Source organism: Vanacampus margaritifer, chromosome 2 (assembly GCF_051991255.1).
Source record: "Vanacampus margaritifer isolate UIUO_Vmar chromosome 2, RoL_Vmar_1.0, whole genome shotgun sequence".
NCBI lineage: Eukaryota > Metazoa > Chordata > Actinopteri > Syngnathiformes > Syngnathidae > Vanacampus > Vanacampus margaritifer.
This window is the reverse complement of record NC_135433.1, coordinates 36080491-36099971: the sequence shown is the minus strand read 5'-3', so window position 1 is coordinate 36099971 and position 19481 is coordinate 36080491. Positions and strand designations below refer to the sequence as shown.

Below are 19481 nucleotides of genomic sequence, written 5' to 3'. Positions count from 1 at the left end.
TATTGAGTTGAGTGCTTGCACCATCTCATCTGAAAACATCAGCACTATGATTTGAGATGTTTTTCCACTCACAAAAAAACTGCACAAAAGCTAGCTGTGCCAATGTACCTATGCAGCCTGATCCATTTTGAGAATTTCCATGAAAAATGCTAACTGCTAAGCATAACTATTATCAAAACAACCCCAAGTCGTCAAATATGAAGTGCCGACTTGAATAAAAGCAAATAGCCTTGATGTCATAAAGGGGAAGGGAAGAAAAACATTTCGGAACACACATCAAATTTTGTTGATTTCTTGACATTTTCTCTTTTCTACTGCTGAATCTTACATCAAAGAGGCAATGACTTTTTTTCTGTCTGTGCTAGTGCCTCACTCTCAGACAGTGACAATATGAGTGTGAATGGTTTTCTTTCTTCATGTCATCATCTGCTGGTATAGGTTCCAGCTCTCCATGATGCAACAGCTCAAGTGGTATAGCGAATTCAATGGACATATGAGTGAATGGGATAAACATAATGTTATTCATATGAAAGAAACTAATGTATGTCACAGGGTGGTCTCTGCTTGGATTTTCTACTCGCAACGGCCCTTTCATGAGCTTTACTTGGTTTTACATTATATTTGTCAGTATTTGCTGGCATAAGGGAACGATAAGTAAATCAAGTGGGCCACCAGAAGTGAAAGATGGATACTGAGGACAGGAGTAGGAAGAGTAGACAGATGTGGGGGCTAGGAGAAAAGAATCAAACTAGAGACAAAATGTACTGTAGGTGTGAAAAAGAGGACACAATAAAGTAAGACGATGTAAGGGAGAAAGAAAAAATGTGTGATTAACTTCATTCACTCCCAGCCATTTTCACTGAAGCAACCTCCTTCGCTCCCGGCTGTTTTACTGGATTTCGACTGATTTTGCAAGGCCCACAGAATATTGTGTTCTATTGCTATAAAACATGGAACCTACCAAAAGAAAGATTTGAGTTTTTTCTTTCATCAGGAAAAAAAGTAGCTGAGTCTGTTTTGCAGCAATTAACATTAGAATATAGCTAAGCTATAGCTTTCATCATTATTCACAAACCTGTTGAAAACACTGGGCAAAAGAGCTTGTTGCAACATGGCCCTGGTTGATCTCTTATACTCTGCTTCCACGTGCTGCCCACTTTTTTGTAATAATTACCATTGCTTTAAGCGACCTCTTCAGGTCATGCTCTAGCAAAAAACAAACAAAAAAACGTGTAAATATGTTTTTGGGACCACGGTAATATTTAAAATAGAACTTTTTTATATGTTTTTGGGAGCAAATAAGTTAAGAGACTCAAAAAGTAGAAAACATTTTATTCCTCAGCAGAGGAAACAATAGAGGAATTAAGAAAAAAAAAAAAAAAAACGAGTGAGGGTGAATGATTGAGTGCTTACCACCACTGTCCCTGACACTGAAGTTGAGGGCAACACTGGACTCCGGAGGGATGCTGAAATACACTGTGCTGTCATTCCCGCCTTCATCTCTATCAATCGCCCGCAACACCTGCACCACCTGAAACCCAGAGATAGAGGAGAGAGTATAATGTGTGTGTGTGATGTGAGAGCATGTGTGGATGGAGGGGGTTGCAAAAGCAGCAAGATGAGAAAGAAAGAAAGAAAAAAAGAGTAATGAGAGAAACACACACACATTGCTTTTAGCAAGCAATAAGCCATTAGCTGGCATCAGCAGAAATCAAAACAAGCCAAACAATTAGTATAGCACTGCATGCAAAGCAAGTGTAATACACATCAAATAAATAACGGGCCGACATGAATCGCCTTGCACAAATACGCTGCTATATGGCTTTCAATTTGGTAAGAGCATTTACACAAGTCTATAGTGGCAGCGGTAACAAAATGAATCTAAGAGGATGTTTTACATCAGCCTAAGCTGATGGGTAATTTCTTTTTAATGAATAACGGCAGTCATTACTATGCAAGACATCCTTTTAGAGATTATTTGAGCGCACGTTTGGGGAATGCACAGCTGAAGAGGTTTGCATGCCTTCTGAGTTCGATAATCTACCCGAGGCCTTGTGAGTAAGCATGGCCGCATTATGGTATCAGTTGCTGTGTGAGAATATTGGATTGTGTTGTAACTAATGACTCGTCACATAGAGACATGTGTACACGCCCCAACCCATTTGAGGATATCATATGCTTTCTTTTCATGCAGTCTCACTACAGCTAAGTCTCATAACTGCATGAACAACAAACACAAGCATTCCAGGCAAATTCAAAAACAAAACAAATGAATAACAAACCAATCAAATCAACTGAATCCACAATATTGCCATAGAATTCAGGAACAAAACCAAAAGCATGAGAAGAACAATGAAACCCGTTTTAAAAACGACAGATGGGTCAAGATGCCAAATAATAGCCCATGTCAATGGAAGCTTGAAAAAAGTGTCCAGTGGGAAATTAAAGAGCACAAACATGCTATCAATAGTTTTGGTCATGCTTGAATCAATCGGACAAACACATAATATAGCATCAGAAAAGAGAGAAAACGAGAACAAGTTCAACTGCAATTCATTTAATAATAATAATAATAGATTTATTAACAGGGAATGGAAGACTGACCTGTCTCTATGGTGATTGGGCGCAATCTAATACCGTCACATTATACTGTCAACATTTCTTGACAATAATATGTTATATGTGACTTCACTAGTCTAAACATAACATTCTGATTAGTATTGCATTTGTGGAATATGAGTTGTGCAGCAAAATCCAGCCGTTTTTATCCCTCTCAGGTGGCGGACATTTTTCCACTTGCTGTCGACTAAAGATGACATCACAGTTGCTCAGGGCTCAGGCAGTGACCAATCACAGCTCAGCTTCAGAAAACAGCTGAGCTGTGATTGGTTGTTACCTGAGACCTGAGCAACTATTGTCATTTTCACTCGACAAAAAGTGGCAAAATGGCCGCCTTCTGATATTGATAAAAACTGCTAGATTTTGCTGCTTAATTGACATTCCACCAACCCAGTATTAACCAGAATACCGTATTTAGACTAATGGGGATGCATAGAACACATAATTGTCAAAAAAAAAAAAAGTTGACTTCCGCTTTAAAGTCACAATTGTGTGAATGTGCCACACTGCACCAGCTTGCACAGGTCTGCGAAGATATTAAAACTTAGTCTAGCCCACTCCTGTGGAGACTTGCACTGCGCCTCATGCTGGACTTGCATTAGCCCTAAATGTTAGAAAATGTTTGAAATTGTATTTTTGGGAGTTTACAATCAGTTCGCAACCTTCAGATCAAGGAGAAATGTTGCTCATTCCACATCGCTTTTAAACCTTCAGCTGCCTAAGGTCCCTTGCTTTGCTTTTATTTGCTAGGCTTGTGCTCAGTCTACAGTAAACCAGGAACAGGCTTTTTATTTATTTATTTATTTTCTGCCGTAGTTTCAACAAAGCTCCTGAAGCCCAAGCTTAGCGCATATATATATATATATATATATATATATATATATATATATATATATATATATATATATATATATATATATATAAGCCTTCACTCTTCTGCCTTTGTGCAATACTGATATACTGATAGCTGGTCATGTTGTAGACAATGACAATAATGTTTTCCTCCTGTTATAAATTCCTCATTATTGCTACATTTATGCAAGCCTTAGTTAAGTGCTCAGTCCATGTATTTAACATCAGGCACATTTTTAGACAAAGCTAAGGGTTCCTTCGTCAGGCGGGTTATTGAACAGCTATGGGGTTCTAATACTGAGTCCGATGACCGTGCGCTAGTGAAGAAAAGATAGTAATATAACAATCAGTGTCAAGCGGAAAATGGTGGTGACAAAATATATTTTAGCATGACGGAAGCGTGGTTAAAATAATGGTGCGGACTGACCATTGACGGACTGTACCCCTAAAATTTACTGTTGGTCCTAAAACAACGGCTTTAATTAAGCAATGATGGAATCCCGGTTTAAATAACGTTTAAACAGTTTGTTTTGGCTTGAAATATTGACGCATTGATGATGATGAAAGGGTGTCCGGACTGTTGACGATTGCGGATGACAGGCGCGCAACATTCATTGACGCCCGTACCTCTGCTTATAAGAAAGGGAACACTCAATATTTATTGTGCATCATACAGAAAAAAATCTACTTTTGCACCCCTCTGTAATTGTAAGATGACATCCACATTTCTACTGGGAATCAATATTTCAGCAGTCTTTTTAATGATGCTAAGTCAGCTTTAGAAAGTCAAATCAGGCAATTTTACATTTTACTGTAGGGAGAAAATACACATATTTCAGAGACGTTGCAACATACAGCTCAAATTATTCATACCCTAGTTAAGATGGACAAAATGTCCAAAAGTATTCATAGCCTTTCTTAATAAATGCATACTCTTTAGTAAATTAATAGGTAAATTAAATGCTCTGGATTGTGCTAGTAGTTACCAGAATAGAATTAGAATATTGCAAAGAATGTGATTCGGTAAAATAATGTGATAATAATAAAAATACTTTGTGTTTCTGATGTAAAATGTCATGGTGGAACTATTTTTTCTTTTTTTTAAATGTCAGTGCATATACATTCAATTTGACACACATTTATTATACTATATAGAGCCTAAATACCTTTCCAATGCTTGATGAGTCACACATGGCCGTTGTGTATTGTCTGTCCAGCTCCGGAGCATTGTCATTCAGGTCTAATGTCTCGATTGCAACCAGAACCCGGGACACCTGGCTGGGGTTGTCTGAAAAAGCAATTAAGAGACAGACTGTCTACAGCACAAAGTCCACACAAACAGTTCAAAATATAAAATTCTACGAGCACAATTCCCAGAAGCAATAAACATCCCTGTGAATGCACACAAAGGTGCAATGTGCACTCCATTAAATCGGCTCAATTGTACTTGTGGGTAAACTCAACCATTTTGGTGTTAATCCAAACTTTAGCACTCAGATCCCATTAGTGGGTTTGCTGAATATAAAGTCTGATTTGGCTGGTGCTGCAGCTCTCAGGTCCTCAGCTGGAAAATATCTGACGTTTCCACTGCACAAGACACACATAAAATTGTTCCATACTGAGGCACAACAGCCTGAAGTGCGTGCATGCGTGTGTGTGGGAGAGCGAGAATGGGGCAAACAGTCAATCTGCATGGAGTTACACAAGAGTGTAGTTCAAATGGATTAACAGAGGGTCTTCCATAGCTCATTCAAGTGGATTGACACACTTGAGCGCGCTCTCACAGCCATGCTTAAAACGTGTGGGGTCCCATTCTCAGCTCCACATTCACTGACGCATTTTGGGCTGCAATTGTGACGGATCTGGACACAATTCCGGCTAACCGGCACACAGCCACACAAACGGAGTGGACACATTGTGTATGTACACACACAGCATCACAGTTTGCCATCCCTGAAAACAGCTTTTCTTTTACTGTAATGCCAACGGGGTGAAGTGTGTGGCTGTGGCCATCATGAGACCTGCTGTGCACAATGTCAACACTGCCTCCAACAGTTTGTTTATTAGATGGGGCTCATTATTGAAGACAGACACTTGCTGTGCTCCTCTGTCAACACAACACTGCTCCCACAACAAGACCTGGCTACATTTAGAGCAAAGATGAATTTTACCCAGAGAAGATTTGGTGATTGACATCAAATGGTCAAGTCACAATATTACATACACCCAGTGTTGGGCATTAATTAGCTACTAGTAACCCATTACTGTAACCTAGTTACATTTAATGCATTACTTTTTTAAACACAGTAACTCAGTTACAGCTACAATATGGAGTTACTTTTAATAGTAACGCATTACTTTTTTGTTTAAGTAATCATCAATCAAAGTAAATTAGTTACTTTTAAAATGAAGTAACTAGTAACTGTAACTAGTTACTTTTTATTTTGTAACGAGTACAACACTGCATACACCCGCACAAGCTAAGCCAGGATAAGAGCTCTATCAAAAGTTCTGCATTTTCAGAGTTGATGCTTCATTTTGATAGTTGTTGTTTGTGTCCATTCTGTTGGCATTTCTTGTGATGTCCTTGTGGTCTAACTGCACCATGCAAATATTAGCCAAGTAGTGCACATCTATTATTTAATCAACTTCATTTTGTCTGTATCTTTAAGTATCTGATGATGCTATTCCAAATTCAGAAACAAAAGTATATTTGTATTGCACACAAAGAAGTGTCTAGCGAGTGTATGTTGTCCACAGAGAAATACAGTGGTCTCAAACTAAAACTCATTTGAACAATCAACTGAGAATTGCTTTGGTGCCAACTTGTTCACAGTCAGATGAAGGATTTTCTATTGCAAACAATTCCACATGTCACCATAGCCAATTGGAAAAGGAAGAAAAAAAGGAAGAAACATGAGGATTGTGAAAACTAAAGAGATAAAATATGCTAGACCAACAGACTGTCTGGAAATGTTTTCCTCATGTCTATAATGACCCTACAACCAAAAGAAAAAACAACAACAAAACATTATAATTGATTGCACTTTAAGTGGTAATGGCTTGTCATAGTGATGATCTTAAGAGGAAGTCAACACATTTTTTTTTAAATAATAATATACAGCCACACTAGTTCAAATACGGTATTCTGGTTAATATTGTGTTAATGGAATATGAGTTAAGTAGCAAAATCCAACAGTTTTTTAAATCAATATCAGAAGGCGGCCATTTTGTCACTTGCTATCGAGTACAAATGACATCACAGTTGCTCAGGTCTCAGGTAACAACCAATCACAGCTCATCTTAAAAACAACAGGTGACCTGTCCTTTACGTTATACAGTGCATAGTGTAGATAGTTCCCAACGCGAAGTGCACAAGATAACATTTTTGTGGGTGGGAAAATTTGGAAATGGCTTATTTCATGTTTCAGATTGTTTAGACATGAATTATCTTAGCTCAAATTAATTATGCATTTAAATATTCAATTAGACCATTTTAAAGTCTAAGGTTAAAAACCACTAGTGCAAATGAACTCAAATGCACTGAGATTTGTGACAATTCTGGCTGATTGTCCAAAAATAAACAGGTTTTGTCAAAATCAAAGGTACACAGTGATAGCTTTTTTCTTTCTTTCTTTCCCTCTTTAATTTCATTTATTGTAATGCTTTGTGGGGTAATAAGGCTGGCAATGCATTGACTGGGCACATCTCTGGATTAATCGGATTCCATGTGGAATGCAGGCACAAATCACGTTTGGCTGTCATTTATAGTTTAGAATTGCGGGTTTACGTGTGTGGGTGTTTTAAGTAGTGTTATAGGTTGGGTTTGTGTTTTAGCTGCTTTCATTAACCTTTATTGAGACTCTTAAATGTGGAGTTACTTCTACTGGTATTACACTGTGCCATAAACTAACCAATTGCCCCTCCAGATTACTTAGTTGCCGAGCCATCAGAGGTTTGAAATAATAACCTGATTCCTGGGGATTTTTTTTTTTTTCAAACAACGTATGGCTGTGCACTTCAGAGGGAACACTAAAACTCCGCTGAGGTTTAAAGAAGTTTCTTATGTTCTTTCTGTCATTGCTCATTTTCCCTTTTCAGTTTGAATCCCAGCACGGCATTAAATAACTCCAAACGTACAGTATGCCCTAATGTATATTGATCCTTTGGAATGTAGGAACAAAGCATTTATGCCACCATAAAGTCTTCTAGTTAGTTTGGAAATTCTAAGTGGCTTGATTAACTGCATTACACTAGGGATACTGTGCCTTTTGGTGACCATATACTGTAATTAAGAGTTTACACTCGGCTAACCTAAACAAACTGACGGTTGGGAAAAGGGGTCAACGGTGGTAAAATGATGGTTTCATCACATTATATGCAAGATTTTTAAAAAAGCATCACTGAATAATTTCTAACCTCTCTGTGTGCCAATGACAGTAATGTTGTGCCAGTGCTCACGTTCCCGGTCTAGTTCCATGGCAGTAGTGATGAGGCCGGTGTCTGGGGTGATGCGAAATAGAGCCTCGGGGTCTGACTGAGGATCAATGGAGAACCTGGAGAAAAGAGAGAGAAAAATAGCAAGGGAGAGGAGAGGTAAAGTAAGGTACAAGTAAAAGGGGGCATGGAGAGGTAAAGTACAATAAAGTAGTGACGCTGAAGGGAAGAGAAAAAAAGAACACAAGTGGAAGAAGAAAACAGGGCAGCAGCGTGCGAGGCAGCGATAAGAGAAAGTCTGCATTCAGATGGCCAAAGTATTAATATAGGGAGATTATCAAATCTGATAGGGACTCTTTTGAAGTGCAATTTGAATATCTCTTTTGATACATCAACCATCTTTCCTCCCCGCACATTCACTATTAGCACTTTTGCCTATGCTAATTGGGACACAATTCAGTTTCGTTGCAGACAAATTGCCGCCTCAAAACCAAACCTGCAACAAAGAAGCTTAGGATCTGTGCAAGCTTCCGTGGTTGCTTTCTGGCTCTGGGGAACACTGAGTGGGCTTTTGGTTAGCTTAAATCATTTGTTTAGCAGTAATTGTTGCTAAGCTTTGATTCAAGGAGCTGAATGAATGAATATCCCTGATTTACAAACGTGTCTGTGAATAAATACTGATCTTATTTTTCGCTGAGATTAAAAACAAACCAACAGAAGTGCTGCTATTGTGATAAAATAATATTTAAATTAGGAGTTTGATGGAACGATAGGACTTGTCAAATAAAGATAATAACAAGAAAAAGTATGAACAAAGTCATATTTAAACATTGACTTCTGTCAAACTAAATCATTGTAAATAAATAAATACAGGTAATTTCCCCTTTTTGGGGGGGGCCGGTAAAAAGGTTGATCGCCATACGCTCGACAGTCGACACTTTTTACTTCTTACTTTAAACAGTGGTAGATAAAAAACAGGTCTTTCTTTCGTTCAACACAATCTATTACATTTTTAAACAAAATATCGAATATTTGGAAAATTCAGAAATGTGTACCATGATAAGTTAATTTTTTTTTAAAACATTTTTCTTCTTTTAAATTTTAGCAATTCTGTGTCCCATCACTTGTGAGCTATTTTTTTTTTTTAGAACAGACCACATTTAGTAAGATCAATGCGTGTCGCATCCCCCACCCCCAAACCCCCACCCCTCCGTGCACTGCAGGAAAAGTAGACAAACAAGTGAATTGAAGGCAGTTAACAAGGCCGCTAGTTTTATGCAACTCTGCATGAAGAGTTCATTAAGGTGACAGACAGTCTTAACGGTTATTGAAGGGGTGAAAAAACTTTTTGAAACGACCTCTACTATGCAGAAATTCATGTATAGCATGTGGTTATGGAACGTATCACCCGCGAAAAGTGAGGGAAAACCATACTACTAAAATACTACCCACCAACAAAATTGGAAATTAAATCAAGTTGGGGTTTTTTTTCAGTTAAAGGGTCATTAGAAGGGTAGAAAATTTCAACATACCTGATGTTATTAGTCAGACCAGTATCCGGGTCTACAGCACTGACTCGGCCCACAGTGCAGGCTGGAGGGCAGTTTTCTGAAACGTCCATGTGGTATCGTGTCCTGGAGAACCTTGGAGGTTCGTCTGCATCCAACACTGCTACTCGGATTGAAGCTCGGTCTTTAATAGATCCTCGACGCAGGAAGCGAGGGTCCACGGTGGGGTTGAGAACCTCCACGGAGAAAGAGTAGGAACTGCGGCTTTCATAGTCCACGGCCTGGAGAGAGAACGAGTGTAATACGGGAGTTGCATTACATGTTAGGCAACACAGAGTAGAACCACTTAAGGTTTTGATACATTACTGTATGGATTCTGTAATGGTAGCGTTTGTTAGAGCAGTGATATGCAAATTAGTTTTCTTCTCTTTACATGCTATTTTCAGCCTCCAAATACTGCAAGGGTCTGTTTGCATATCAAAAGCAGAAAGATGGAAAATAAGAATTATTGTGCAATAATAACAAGAGGCAAGGACCTTCAGAATAAAATATCACCGTTACTCCGTTAAATATCATAAACACACACTGATCTTTCTTTTTATTTTTATTTTTTATGACTGGTTGACTAGCAGAAGTACATTTATCAGTTATAACTTGGTGTGTCAGGCAATTAAAATTTTCAATCCTAATTAATTGCATGACTTTAATAATTAACTCATGATTAATCACAAATCCTATAAGAACAGAACATAACTTTATACAACAAATGTTCTAAATGTGCAATAAGTTTTCATACTCTTGTTAACATAAAAGTGGAAAAAAAAATTAAATAGACACAAGGCTTCATATTTTAGTTATTGATATAGTAATTTCATAATAAATCATAAAATTAAAAATTAAAAAGATCTACTGTACTGTAAAAATATATGTGTGATATAGATTAATGTTGGTCATTTTTTTCTGCCACTAGATGGGATAATTGTATATTTAAGACGGTGACAGCTCAGTGCATTTTTCTTTTCATATTAAAAGCTATCTAATCTTTAACATGAAATAACTTGTGAAATTCTGCACTTGACCCCAGTCCCCACAAATATATGCATTGTTATTACATTTATTACTGCTAAATTTTGACGTGGACGTGTCTGCTGCGTTGCGACTGGAATTCCCTCGGTACAGGCTTTCCAAGTAATAAATGGTTATTAATCGTGTGTTAAAGAATTTTGTTGTGTTGAAGGAATTTTAAATCAACTCAAAATGAACAAACTACACTCAAAAAACGGATTGGTTAAAAAACAACAACAATCTGGTAGGTTAAGATCATATTGGCTTGATTAACCAATAGATTGGTCAGACATTGACCATTCCGAGTGCATTCCAATTTTATTGGTTAGCCAAACAAACAATGCAATTGGTTACAATAGAAAGTAAGTCTAGATAGATCAATTGGAAATATATTTATTGTATCAATTTATTGTATTCTATATGTATTTATTAATTATTCTAAGTGATTACAATATATGATATATCAAAAATATAGTGTTTAAAAATGGAAATGTTTGTCTAGATAGATCACTAGGGTTGGGTTGGAATTGGGTGGTTAGATCACCAAACGATTCCCAAACGCGGCCCTTGCTGCTGCTCACCGCTCCCTCAGGGGATGGGTCAAATGTGGAGAGCAAATTTCACCCTACTTAGGTGGGTGTGACAATCAGTGGTACTCACGGGATTCCTGAAAAAATGTCAGCCTCTAACACAGATTAACCAAGAGTGGTTGTTTTAACCAAAGGATCTGTCGGACACATAACTACAAGCTAGATTGGTCAGATTTTACCAATCTGTTTTTTGAGTGTAATTTTGACACCTCTAATTATAACCATTGACGGTTCTCAGTGGTCCAAATAATACAATGGGGCTATGGAATGGAGTGTGAGAAGATTTGAGGAGGAATTTGGTTAAAATAGTGAAAAAGAGTGACTTTCAACCACGTTTTAAACAGTGAGACAGCAGAGGAAGCACACATTCAAGCCAGTGCAACCGGATGAAATTTTTTACCAGCACACACTGAAAAGTTGGCCACATTTACGAGCAAATTGGTTACAGTCTGGTGCCCTGAAGAATGAACACATTATTACATTGATACAACTCAGTTGTGTCAATCAAAACATCTTAGTCTTACATCCTATTACTTATGTATTACTGAGCATAAAGTCTTACACATATGCTCAGTTTTAAATGGTAACATGTCCCATAGTGATCACAAATGAACAAATAACTACTGTATAATTGGGGGGTTGGGCGCCTTGGGTGTGAGATGGGATAAACAGAAGGAACTTTTCTTTTTCGTACTAAAATAAAGTGTAATTTCACATCCACTACAGTAGGTGGCAGGGACGCTCTCATTGTCATAGACTATGTTAAGAGTAATAGCTCTTCTGCAGAGGTGTACTTAAAACTATTTACCTAAGATTATCCATCCATATGTTTTGTATAGTGCTTGTCCTTATTTGTGTCACAAGTGAGCTCGAGCCCATCCCTTTGGATGATGAGTAGCAGGGTATGCCATGGACTGGCCGACTGCCAATCATTGAACACATAAAGACAAACAAGCATTCACACCAATGGACAATTTCGAGTCTCCAATTAACCAAAGGTGTGTTGTTGGAATGCGGGCAGAAGCCCACACACCGGAAGAGCAGTTTCAAACCGAGGAACTCGTGAGAGCGAGGCAGACTTGTTAACCACAACTTCATCATGCTGCCCCAGTATGATTAATTCTTTTTAAATATATACATCACCATGGCAATTTCTTGCATCATCTACTTTGAAACTGACAATGGGTTCGTTGAAAGCCTGCTTTCTTGCGCCTATCGTAGCAAAAGAGACGGCGGAGATTGTGTTTTGGTTTGGAACCTGCTCACGTAATGGTTGCTTGTTACAAACATTTTTGAAGACCTATTTGCTTGAGGTTGTGGGCCTCATGTGTAAAGCAACAATTTTGAAGCTTTGATCATCTTTGCAGAGCAGCTTGTTATAGAGAGAGTGGACAAATAGACGCACATTTTGTGTGTGTGTGGAAAACATTAATGAGGGTGGGTGTGTTTATGAGCTGCTCCGAGTGGTCCCTTTCAGTGTACATGGCCTTAGATCTTCTGTCACTATGCCTGTTCTGAAAAGCATGTTTGTAAGCATGTATCATTTCTTTACAAGTGGCACAGCAAAAGCATAGTGGGTAAGCGGATAAACAGGATCTCTTGCTTTGCAGAATATTTGCTGTCAGATTGTAGTAGAAAAAAAGAAATCATTGTCGGGCTTCAGTGGGAATATTGATATCCTACTTCCTCTTCTCTTTATTTCTGATCCCTCATTTTCTATTCCACCACATCCCCTTCTCTGTGAGCTGCAAACCTCTGCAAACTGCTTCACAGGAAGTCAGCAGTTTGAGCAAGAAAATAGAAAGGTTGCATTGGAAGAGAGAAAGCAAAGTAATTGCTGGGATACCCCACAGGAACAAACAAACAAAAAAAACATGATGGGGGGAAAAAAATAAAGCAAATGTCTGGTGAGAGAGGCAAAGACCAAGAAAAAATCTGGTTGCTATTACAGGAACAACAAGAAAATCAGTCTGAGGAGGAGAGGTGTCACTTACACTGCGAGTATACACTCATCACTATCACCCTCCTTTTTTCATCATGCCAATCCCCCATTCCTTCCTGACATGCACTCCATCAGCCACCCACTGATGCCCACCCATCTCTTTTTCCTAATACGTCGGTGACAAGGGGGCAAGTGACGCTAACAAACCTCATCACACACTCTAAAGCTTCGCCCTCATTCGTCCTAACATTAAACACTTATATCACCCACAAGCTCAACTGTACCATGTTTTTCTCCCCCCCCCCCACATAAATTATTTGGCTTGCGTCCATTAATATTTTCATGCACTGACACGTTCCACTGGTTCACATTCTCACATTTTTATTCATCTGCCTCCAAACACATTTTCTCTCACCTTGGCCATCAATTCTAAATGGCTGGAGTTGATAATTCTTCAGGTATTTTTTTATTTTTTTTGGTGGTATGAAACATAAATGTACAGCAGAGTGTGAGTTAAATTTCCCCATGATGAGTGATTAAAATGTGTATGAAAAAATAATATACAAAACTATATAGAGTGGAATCCATGTTAGGTTGTTATAAAATCACATGAGAGGGTAATGCACTGTACCAGGCTGGTAAATGTAATTGTTAAAAATGATACAGAGGGCCCGATTAGTCCTTTTTCAAGCCCCTGGACCTTCACGCTTTTCATTAATGAGGTTCCTCCCATCCAGACTTTTGACACACCCACTGCATGTCAACTCATTTGCTCCTAAAAACGTATAAAAAAAATATTTTAAATATTGCCATGGTCCTAAAAACGTATTTTATTTTTTTATGTTTTTTTTATGCTAAAGCATACAGAAGGCTTTGATGCAGCCTCTGACATGAAGAGGTCGCTTAAAGCAATGGTAGTTATTCCAAAAAACGCCCATCAGGTGGCAGCAAAGTATAAGAGATCAACCAGGGCCATGTAGCAACAAGCTCTTTTCCTCAGTGTTTTCTAATAGGTTTGTGAATAATGATGAAACTGAGCTATATTCTAATGCTAATTGCTGCAAAATGGAAACAGATAGAAATATATATATTTTTTAATCTTTCCTTGGTAGGATCCATGTTTTTATAGCAATAGAACACAATATTGTGGGGGCCTGGCAAAATCTGTCAAAATCCACTAAAACAGCCGGGAGTGAAGGGGGTTGTTTGAGTGAAAATGGCTGGGAGTGAATGAGTTAAATGTGAAAGAAGGTGACCCTATCAAATAGATGTGATTTATTGACAAAGGAGGCAAATATTTCTTATATTGAGAACTTATACAATAGTTCTTACACGGGACGTGTGGTCAGGGGAGGCAGGGCATCCCTGTCCCCTCCCCTGCATGTGAGGAGTAAAAACAATGAAAAAAAAAAAAACAATACTGTCAATGCTGTAATCATTAAAATAGATGAATTATCATGTTCCCTGTCCAAATACAAGGGCAAGAAGGGAAAAGAGGCATACATTTTCAGTGCCTCCAGTTTAAATCACAACATACGTGTTTTATCACACATATACTGCTTTACATTCAACATTTTGTCCAATATATTTAATGAACGTGTGCTACATATTTAATCTTTCTGTCGGCCAAAAAAGTGACTCAAAGTGCAAGCTGGAGCCCCGAAAGTACCGTGCGTTCTCATAGACATTCATGAACACTAGACCAAGGCTCAGCTGAGGATGTGCAGACGCCATCTTGAACTTGTCGATACATAGAGGGAGCTGAGAAAATAAGTTATAATCATATTATAAAATATCAAATGAAATGCTGGAGAGGCTTAACTCATTCCTGTTTGTTAACTGATGGTGAAATGATAGTATTTTTACACTGATACTGATGAATGTTTCAAGGTACCTCCAGTTGACATGATCAGATATAACCATCGTGACAACGAGAGCCATGCAGGGCAAGTGCGCATTAACGACCATTTTCTTCTTTATTTTGTAGGAACAAGTAACAAAGACGGCAAGGGGAAATCTATCTGAGTAAAGGTATACATTTAATTCAGGAAATTTAACGTTGCAAAGTTGTCATAAATAGATAAATAATACCGTAATTCAGAAAGTACAATTATGTGGTAATTTTTTTTTATTACATTACACGCCCAGCATTACTTAACACCTATTAAAATGTTCACTCAAAAAAAGAAAAAAAGCATGACATCCATAATCCAGCCTCTTCAATGTGGAGAAATGTGTTTTGGGGCTTTGTTTGTTTTAAATAGTAGCTAATGGAAAACAAATTATTGTTATTTAGAACCCACACAATATTAATTTATTCATCCAAAAACAAACACAAATCTTCTCCTTTCTATTATGCACTAATTCCATGGCCCGTTTTGTAATTCTTTTGAGTGGCTGTTGAGAGGAAGGATTCCCACTAATAATACTGGCCCTGAGTAGTTAGCACGTCTCCCTCACATCAGGACAATAGAAATCTGCTCTTGTAACTGACTGGAGACCAGTCCACGTTGTAACCTGCCTCTCACTTGTCAGCTATGAAAATAATGTTAGACAAGTGTTACAGAACATGGATAGATAAATGTATAATTTTTACAGTGGTAGTGTAGTGGGACACACAGCTGACTTTTGTGCTGCAAGAGTTGGAATCATTTGCACACGTGAATTTAGGTGCGCATGTGAGTGTGAATAGTTGTCTGTAACTAGATGCGCGGTGAATGACTGGGGACATAGTGTGAAGTCTCGTTTTTACCTACCGTCACCTGGGTTTGATTAGAGGTTTCCCACTACCAGGAGCATGGATGCATAGATGATTAGGTGGATTCACTTTGCATGTAAAAGTATTGTCATGATTAGGCGAGGGCTGGTTAGCGGTTTCAAGGTATAACATGGTTAACTTGCATGGCTAAAATCTGTTTGTTTTGGTGTTCAGAAAATAGAGAAGATGAGAGAAGTAGCAATAGTTATTTTATGAGAAGTAAGTACTTTTACTGCTGTACAACATTGGGATTTTCTTCAGAAAAATTAGATTGTTTATTTTCTTTTTATGTGTACATAGGTACCTACGGAAGCACGTTCAATGAAAAAATGTCATTGTCACAAACACTTCCAAATAATACGTTTTAAAGTTGTAATTTTAATACAAATATATTGTGAAACTGCAACATTTTTCCACTCAGCATACCATCAGAATCTGACCGGTCCTCAGCCATAATCTCTCACTGGAGTCTTAAAACAATTAACAAGATGTTAGATTATTTCATAGTAAATACCTGATAAGATATTAAAACAGGAAATGTTAGAATTTACCGTATTTTCTTTGGTTGCTTTGAGGCAGGTGGCTTTCTTGGAAAAAAGCATTGACATGGTTTTGGACGTACATTACAAGAGCTTCTCTAGCATGAGCACTTTTGGCTATACACCAATTTTGGCTATACACCAATCAAAATAAATGTTGCAACAGCCACTTTTCATGTCCTTGGAGCTGCTTATTTAGAAAGAGTAGCATCAGCTTCATCTTGTTGTCAACTTGGCAAGCAGTAACCTCAAAAATAAATGGACAAAGTGCTCTGTTATCCTGGTTAGCAAGTCGGTCTGCTTGCTTCTCTGCTTCAGTTATCTTTTCCAACCTCTTAGTCAGTGCGCCCTCCTGCTTAAGGCCTGTCTGCGGAGGCAATTACTCGTTCCTGTTGAGAAAGTGCTGATAATAAAGCACGATGTGGAATGGACCATAAGCATTTCCTGTGGAAAGGTCAGACACCATAACAGTTTCCGCTGCCAGTATGTTGTTACAAGCTACTGGGCTGCCATCTGACTGAAAATTAACCTGTTGTTAAATGTGTGATAACCTATGGTTATGTTATAGGTTTTATTCAATAGTTGGGTGCTGGTAATTTTCCAGGTTGAAATAGCATATTTTATATAAAGGAGATCCCTGCTACACTCAGCGTCCATTCAATTTTGAGCTTTAGCAGGTTTCCCGTGTTTTCACGTTGCGTTTACATGCTGACAGGAATTTAGAGCTGCACTTTGTAAAAATGTGCCCAAAAATATCTTGACAATAGCCTTTTTATTTGACCATTTATGTTTGAAACAATTTTTAATTAGTAGATTAACACTTAAGCTGTTCAGAATGGGAACTCCTGCAAGCCTCTGGCCAATAATTTTCAAACAGGATTCGGGTTCGAATTTCCCGCCCTCTTTCTTCGGATGTGACGTCATGACGACATTGTGTACGTGAAGAAGTGAAAATGCGGTTTCATTTTTCGGCTGCAGGTGGCAGTAGCGATTTGAAATTCAATTTCCTGTGTTCAGTAGCTTTAACAAGCCACTTTACATCAAAGATGAAAGTCCCAAATTCAGGTTTGATGGACATTAACATAACGTAAATTAAATCAAAACAACACTACATCTGACATTTGGTAAAATTGACCCACAATTTGTTAGGTCTCGACAGTAAGACCATAAGCACCAGGGCCCCAAGGATGTGTCCTTTCTCTATACAAACAATAACTGCACCCACCAGTCAAGCTCCTGAAGCTTGCACGAAGAAACAGTTTGTGTCATCCCCAAAAGTAACAAGATTGCTTATAAAAGGGTGCTGGAGCGGCTGGTGCAGAAAGTACAATCTGGAGCTGAACACGCTCAAGGTAGTGGGAATTCCAACTGTCTTGTGTCAACTATTGAGACCTATGATTTCTTGTAGACTGCAATCTCTCAATGAACGTCATGAACTTCATCCTCAAAAAGGCTTAAGTGAGGATGTATGTACGTTGCGGCAACTAAGTAAACAGAACCTCCCACAGGAGCTGTTGAGGCATTTCTGTACAGCAGCCACTGAAAGTGGTCTCTGATCATCCATCACAGTCTGGTTTGCTGCTGCTACAATGAAGGACAAAGACATTCTGCAAGGGATAGTAGAGAATTGGCAGAAATAAAACATCAATCCCTTCATTCTATACGACTGCAGTGAGTAAGAAGTGGGTAGGAAAGGTGCCAGGTTCATCAAAATCGTGGACTGGTAAAAACACCAAAAAACACCATAGGCCATAATTAAAAGTGCACATCAAGTATGTTGTTAATAACATCAGCAACAAACTCCAAAGGGCCAGAAGAGAAAGTATCACAATCTACTATTTACTAAAGAATTAATGAAAAAAGTGCACTGGGTACATCAAAAGATGCAAAGAGCTTATTAGCGAGAAGAATAAAACGGCCAGGCTGAAATGTATCCAAAAATTACAGACAAAACCTATTGTATGAGAGAAGGTTGTATGCACTGATGAGACAAGGATGAACCTTTACCAAAGTGAAAGAAATGCTATAGCTATGAGAAATACAAAATTTGGTCGAACTCAAACATACAATTTTATATATAAAACTCAGTATGGATGAATGAAGGAATACAGAATGGAACACCCTATTTTTTCCCCAAGAACAGATTGAATTTTCAGGAGTTTGCCATGGGCATAACACCCGTCAAGTGAATATGGGTAACTTGATAGTGCCCAAACCACAAAAAAAAACTTCTTGATGAGAACTGATTATTATTGTGCTTCTTTGGCTTGAAATGGACTCCCATTTAATGCAAGAAACATCAGCAGCAAGTCATCTTAAGTTATTAAAATACACATTACAGATTAACTTGTTTCTTCCTCACAATTAGGGAATCAATGTAACTGCATGTACTAATGTATGCATCTGCAATTTCTATTTTATATTGTTTATCTTTTCTTTTGTGACCTTTCAAATTGTGTATTGTTGTTTGTCTGTTTCTACTTACTTTATCTGTTTAATACTGTTTTTGTTTAGTGTTTTTATTTTTACTGCATAGAGTAATTTTAAACTCTGTATGTTTTTGTTGAATTATTTGAGGACCCCAGGAAGACTAGCGACCACTTTGTGAAAACTAATGATCTTAATAAAGAATAAAGTATAACATGTATATGTATAGTATAGCTTTTATGGCTTCTCCTCAATATTCTTCATTGATTAAAGTGTAAGTCAGCCTTAAACATTTCTTGACAATAATGTGACCTCACTAGTCAAAACATGACATTCTTATTAATATTATATTTGTGGAATATGAGTTATGAAGCAAAATCCAGCCATTTTTAATACAACTCAGGGGCAGCCATTTTGCCACTTGCTATTGACTGAAGATGGCACCACAGTGCCTAAAGGCTCAGGTAACGACCAATCACAGTTTAGCTTCAGAAAACAGGTGAGCTGTGATTGGTCGTTGCCTGGGCCCTGAGCAACTTTGATGTCAGCAAAGTTGACAGCAAATGGGAAAATGACCGCCCCCCGAGATGGATAAAAACAGCTGGATTTTGCTGCTTAATTTATATTCCACTAACACAATAATAAACAGAATAACATATTTAGACTTGTGGGGCTGCTTAGAACATATTATTGCCCCCAAAAATGGTTTGACTTCCCCTTTAAGAACAAGTCGGCAGAAGCAAA

The 19481-nt window shown here is 38.0% G+C and overlaps 1 protein-coding gene across 2 annotated transcripts in view; it reads right to left on the bottom strand.

The window, feature by feature from the left end:
* The window catches only part of cdh24b (cadherin 24, type 2b), a 216280-nt gene that overhangs the window by 19390 nt on the left and 177409 nt on the right, over nucleotides 1–19481 (bottom strand). For both annotated transcript variants that reach the window (XM_077557222.1, XM_077557223.1), the window contains 4 exons: nucleotides 9441–9697; nucleotides 7891–8027; nucleotides 4638–4759; nucleotides 1414–1531 (listed from right to left, as the gene is read on the bottom strand). In XM_077557222.1, the coding sequence (XP_077413348.1) occupies nucleotides 1414–1531; nucleotides 4638–4759; nucleotides 7891–8027; nucleotides 9441–9697 (634 nt within the window). The remainder of the gene's footprint in view (nucleotides 1–1413; nucleotides 1532–4637; nucleotides 4760–7890; nucleotides 8028–9440; nucleotides 9698–19481) is intronic.